This window comes from Cornus florida, unplaced genomic scaffold (assembly GCF_030987335.1).
Source record: "Cornus florida cultivar Cherokee Brave unplaced genomic scaffold, ASM3098733v1 CherokeeBrave_3.0.0_Hap2_Chr11, whole genome shotgun sequence".
Lineage (NCBI taxonomy): Eukaryota > Viridiplantae > Streptophyta > Magnoliopsida > Cornales > Cornaceae > Cornus > Cornus florida.
In genome coordinates, this window is record NW_026775581.1 from 105,333,060 (window position 1) to 105,338,520 (window position 5,461).

General features: G+C 37.7%; 1 protein-coding gene across 1 annotated transcript; it reads left to right on the top strand.

Moving 5' to 3' along the window:
• Window positions 1-222: 222 nt before the first annotated feature.
• On the top strand, window positions 223-3,778 carry LOC132281761 (putative receptor-like protein kinase At3g47110). Its single transcript, XM_059783431.1, has 3 exons — window positions 223-739; window positions 823-2,949; window positions 3,369-3,778. The coding sequence occupies exons 1-3, from the start codon at window positions 223-225 to the stop codon at window positions 3,776-3,778; spliced, it is 3,054 nt and encodes a 1,017-aa protein (XP_059639414.1).
• Window positions 3,779-5,461: the final 1,683 nt, after the last annotated feature.

The window sequence follows — 5,461 nt, forward strand, 5'->3', positions numbered from 1 at the left end:
AATATGATTGAAAGACTTCAGAAAAAGCCTATTCAAGTTTAACGGCACAGTCTGTCTGCTAGTTGATAGTTCTGACTTCTGAAGAGAGAGGGAAGACTTTGAAAAGTGTCACTTTTCTGAATTACTAATCTATATTAATACGAGTGATGTTTCTTGATAGATTCATACAAGTCTTTCAAACTAACTAGTCTCACATTTTTGAAATATTTTGCACCTTCAGAAATGAGTCCAGTTATGCCTCGCAACTCCTACAGAATACAAACACTATCCCTAACACTATTCCCATTGTTTATCGCATTGCTGTATATCATCATCATGAGTACCCTCCCTAATGCCATTGCCAGTATTGTAACCATTGGCAAAAATGAGACAGATCATCTTGCATTGTTGGCCATCAAGTCAAAGATAATTCATGACCCTCGGGGTGCCATGAGCTCATGGAATGACTCCCTTCATTTCTGCAACTGGGAAGGTGTTGCATGTGGTCATCGCCATCGTAGAGTCATCGCCATTGATCTAGGGTCCAAAGGCTTAGTGGGTTCATTGTCACCTCATGTTGGAAACTTGAGCTTCCTTCGGGTGTTAGAGCTCTCCAACAACACCCTTGATGATAAAATCCCTCCTCAAGTTGGTAACTTGTTCAGGCTGCAGGTATTGAGGCTGCAAAATAACAGCTTTGAAGGAGAAATTCCAGCCAACTTATCCCACTGCTCCAATCTCAGGCTTCTTGTTGTAAGTCGTAATAAGCTAGTTGGGAACTTCCGAAAGAACTTGGTTCCTTGTCAAAGCTCACAAATCTCATCATTCACTGGAATTACTTAGCTGGAGGGATCCCTCAATCCATTGGAAGACTGACTTCTCTAGAAACACTGTCTGCAGCTGAAAATCTTTTCACGGGCAGTCTTCCTGATGCCTTGGGTCAATTGAAAAACCTAAAGAGACTCCTTCTTGGTGATAATGAACTATCTGGTACGATCCATCCATCCATTTACAATCTTTCTTTTCTAACTCAACTCTCTTTGGGTGGTAACCAACTTGAAGGCACTCTTCCACCCAGTTTGGGTCTGATGCTCCCTAATCTTGAACTCCTCCAATTATCGGTGAACAAATTCACTGGACCTATTCCACTCTCAATATCCTATTGTACACCATTAGAAAGACTTTATATTGGTAAAAATAATTTCAATGGGAAATTAGGTATTAACTTTGGGGGCCTCCAAAATCTCAAAAGAATTTTTCTATATAAAAATAATTTAGGAAGTAGAGAGCCAGATGAAATGAAATTCATTGATTTTATAGCCAATTGTAGCAATTTGAACTATTTAATACTGTCTGATAACCAATTCAGAGGCCTCTTACCCAATTCTGTGGGCAATCTCTCAAACCAACTTTTTAAACTATCACTAGATAGGAATTTCATTCATGGAAAACTCCCTTCAGCAATAGGTAATCTTGTCAACTTAAATTTTCTAGCTCTATCAATTAATCAATTCACGGGGACAATTCCAGCTTCTATCGGAAATCTTCGAAAATTAGAACGGGCATATCTTTACAGGAATACATTCCATGGGGAAATTCCAAAATCTATAGGAAACTTGTCATTATTGTTAGAGCTTTACTTGGATGAGAATAGATTAGTTGAGAACATACCATTGAGTATTGAAAATTGCAAAAAATTGCTATTGCTTGATCTCTCTCAAAATAATCTTAGTGGCACCATACCCAAACAACTTTTGAGAATATCAGCTCTTTCTATTTCACTAAATCTATCTCGAAACCATTTGATCGGATCCCTCCCTTCAGAGATTGGCAACCTAAAAAATTTGGGGGAATTGGATATATCTCATAATGAGTTGTCTGGTGAAATTCCTAACAGCCTCGAGAGTTGCACTAGTCTCGAAATCCTCTATTTGGAGGGAAACTTCTTTAATGGATCTATTCCTCAATCATTGAGTTCGTTGAGAGGTATTCTGAACTTTGATATCTCTAGAAACAAGTTGTCCGGAGAGATTCCAAGATTCTTGGAGCATTTTTCCTTGGAGAATCTTAATTTATCCTTCAATGATTTTGAGGGTGAGGTGCCCATTAAAGGAGTTTTTGCAAATGCTAGTGCAATATCAGTTGTTGGAAACAAAAGACTCTGTGGGGGCATACCCAAACTTCAACTACCAAAATGCAACATCAAAGAATCAAAGGAACAAAACAGTTCTCTTGTGCTCATATTAGTAATCTCCATACCGTGCACAATTTTGGGTTTTATAATGGTCCTATCTTTCTGGTTTTGTTGGGTTAAAAAGAAAAGAAATGCTCAACCTTCTGGAATAGTGTTGAGGGATTCATTCTTGAAAGTGTCTTATGAAATGCTCCTCAAAGCAACTGACAGGTTCTCTTCAACAAATTTGATTGGTGTGGGTAGTTATGGCTCTGTCTACAAAGGAATCCTTGATCCAAATGAAACCATTGTTGCTGTCAAAGTACTAAACCTCCAACACCGGGGAGCTTCCAAAAGTTTCACAGCCGAATGTGAAGCCTTGAGAAATATCAGACATCGAAATTTGGTAAAGATCATAACTTCTTGCTCAAGTGTTGATTTTCAAGGAAATGATTTTAAGGCTCTAGTTTATGAGTTCATGCCCAATGGCAGTCTAGAGAGTTGGTTGCATTCAAGTCCAACAACTAATAACGGAGAGAATAATCAAATTCAGAGCCTAAATCTTCTTCAAAGAATAAATGTTGCAATTGATGTGTTGTGTGCATTCCAGTATCTTCAACATCATTGTCAAACACCAATAATTCATTGTGATCTAAAGCCAAGCAATGTCCTACTTGATAGTGACATGATTGCTCATGTAGGAGATTTTGGGCTCGCAAAGTTTCTTCAACAACTCACAAATCCAAATCAAAGCAGTTCAATTGCAGTGAGGGGAACCGTTGGTTATGCAGCTCCAGGTAAGCATGCACAATAAATTATTGTTTCTTTTTATTTTCATTTTCTTCCTATAGGTCTAAAATCTTAGGGTTTAGGTTTGATACCAAACTAACATCTCAGGATTATATTTTGATATAGGTTAGTCCTCGTGTTTGTGTGCGTGTGAAAGACAGAGAGTGTTTCATTGGAATGGAGGCATAAATGGACGGGAATAAATTTTTGTGCATTCGTTAATAGGTTCCAAATCACATTTTGCTCACACCAAGGGTGCCACATTGAATGGTGTATGGGAATATATATATATATAACCAGTTTTAATTAGAATTTAAGTTGCTTTTAGTCCATAAGCCTAAATATTGAATAGCTTATAATTTTCAAATGTGCTTCCTATCTTTGTCAAAAATATATATTTTCTTTTCTTTAATTTTGTGAATGACAGAGTATGGTCTGGGAAGCAAAGTTTCGACAAAAGGGGATTTATACAGTTATGGGATCTTGGTATTGGAGATGACGACAAGGAAAAGGCCAACTGACAGTATGTTTGAGGGGGGCCTTAACCTTCATAATTTTGCTAGGATGGCTTTGCCTGACCGTGTTATGGAGATTGTAGACCCAAGACTTCTGAACATTGATGATGATGATAACGCAGCGGCAGTGTCGAATAGAAATCAATTTCCAGAAAAATTAAGAAATGGCATCAGAATGGAGTGTTTGATCTCAATGATCAGGGTTGGAGTTGCATGCTCCATGGAGTCACCACAAGATCGGATGGACATAACTGACGTCTTTCGTGAGCTGAATTTGGTCGGGAAAAATCTTCAAGGGGCTGAAACGGGTCTTGATGCATAATGGTAAGACAAAAAAACTCAAACTTAAATGCTCTCTTTGCTTATCGGATGGAGAATCATTTTCCCATCTATTCTTGAAATGTTTATTCTCTGCCTTCATTTGGAACCAAATACAATTAATTTGTTGCTTCCACATTGATTCCCTGACTGGCCCTCCTTGTTGCTTTGGCTGGTCTCTGATCATTGGAATTTCTCCAAAAGCTTGCAGGTTTTCATCAACAAAGTGGCCCTGGCTTGCTGAGTCTATTCAATTTGGGCTGAAAGAAATCCTACATTTTTTTAGAAACTGAAACTCTAGCCCTTCTATTGTTCTTAGGAATGTTGAGAATAACATCAGATTCATCTTCCTAGTTCATGCTTCCATGCCAGCAATGACTAGCTAGTTAAGCTTGTCTTTTGGTCCAGCTGCTATTTAATTCTTAAGTTGTTGCACTTAGTTGATTCTTTGTTGGTTTTTAGTTCTGCTGTCGTTGTAATGGCTTTGAGAAAGTCGTGTATTGTATTATGATTGTTTGCTTCTGCTTTGGCTGCTCTAGCTTGGTTTCCCGTGTTCATATAGTGGTTTTGTCTAGTTTTCCAGAGCCATTCTTGTTTGCTGGACTTTTATCCCCAGGGTATGCCCTGGTGCTGTGTATTCCTTCTTCTATTCTATACAAATTTTCACTTTACCCAATATATACATACATACATATATATATATATATCAAAGTGGAAATTACCCAACCTTGGCTTTATAACTATAGGTTAATGGAATATACAACAAAAAAGTGCATGACCAAGAATGTTAAATGGTTCCTACCATGTGTTTCACCCGGTCCCTGCCTATGGTTCAGGTGATTCTTTATCTAGATAGATTAAACATTTTATGAAAAAAAAAAAAAAAAAATGATTAATCTCTGTATGTATATGTGTATGTGTACTTTGGAGTGGATAAAATCAAAGATAAAAACAGAACCCTAGTGTACATTTTATTCCCATGCATAAGACAAATTTCAGCTATCTAATGCTAAATTCGAATCCAAAGGATCTTTAGAACAAATGGACCAATTAACTTAATTCTCTCCTCTATCATTCTAAACCTTCCACCCTTCAACTCTCTCTCTCTCTCTCCAACAGTATAAGGCATATATGAGAGTCAAGAACAGGAGAACAAAGACCACCACCATATGGTTCCTTGGATTCTCCACCTCAAATCCAAGAAACTATTGGATCATTGGTGCAATAATTCTGGTGATCATTCTCACCATTATCTTAGACAGTTGGCCATCTATCTAGAGTACTCTCAAAAAGACAATTATTCTAAGCAAGAAGATGATCAAGGTGAAAAATATAAAGAATCATGCAAAATTGATTGCTGTCATTGTTGCTCTGGTGCTATAAGGACTTGTGCACTTGAGGAGCTGAAGACGGCTACAAGGGACTTTAGGATTCAAATAGGCGTTGGAGCCACATCCTTTGTGTATCTTGAAGAGCTTGGTGATGGACAATTTGGTGCAGTGAAGCAGGTTATAGAGGAGAGAGGCGGCAACAAGAAGATGTTCTTGGATGAAATTTCGGTTCTCCTTAGAATTTCACACCAAATTTGGGGATGGACTGTTTTTTTTTTTTTTTTTTCTTCCTGGTAGTTTATGAGAAAAGCTTGTGCTTGATGTTTTTAGTATTGACAAAGTAGAACAGAATGCCA

Coding starts and splice junctions, on each gene's coding strand:
- LOC132281761 (XM_059783431.1), top strand. CDS start 223: ATGAGTCCAGTTATGCCTCGCAACTCCTACAGAATACAAACACTATCC. Junction 740..822: donor CAGGCTTCTTGTTGTAAGTC/GTAATAAGCTAG, acceptor GGAATTACTTAG/CTGGAGGGATCCCTCAATCC. Junction 2,950..3,368: donor CGTTGGTTATGCAGCTCCAG/GTAAGCATGCAC, acceptor TGTGAATGACAG/AGTATGGTCTGGGAAGCAAA.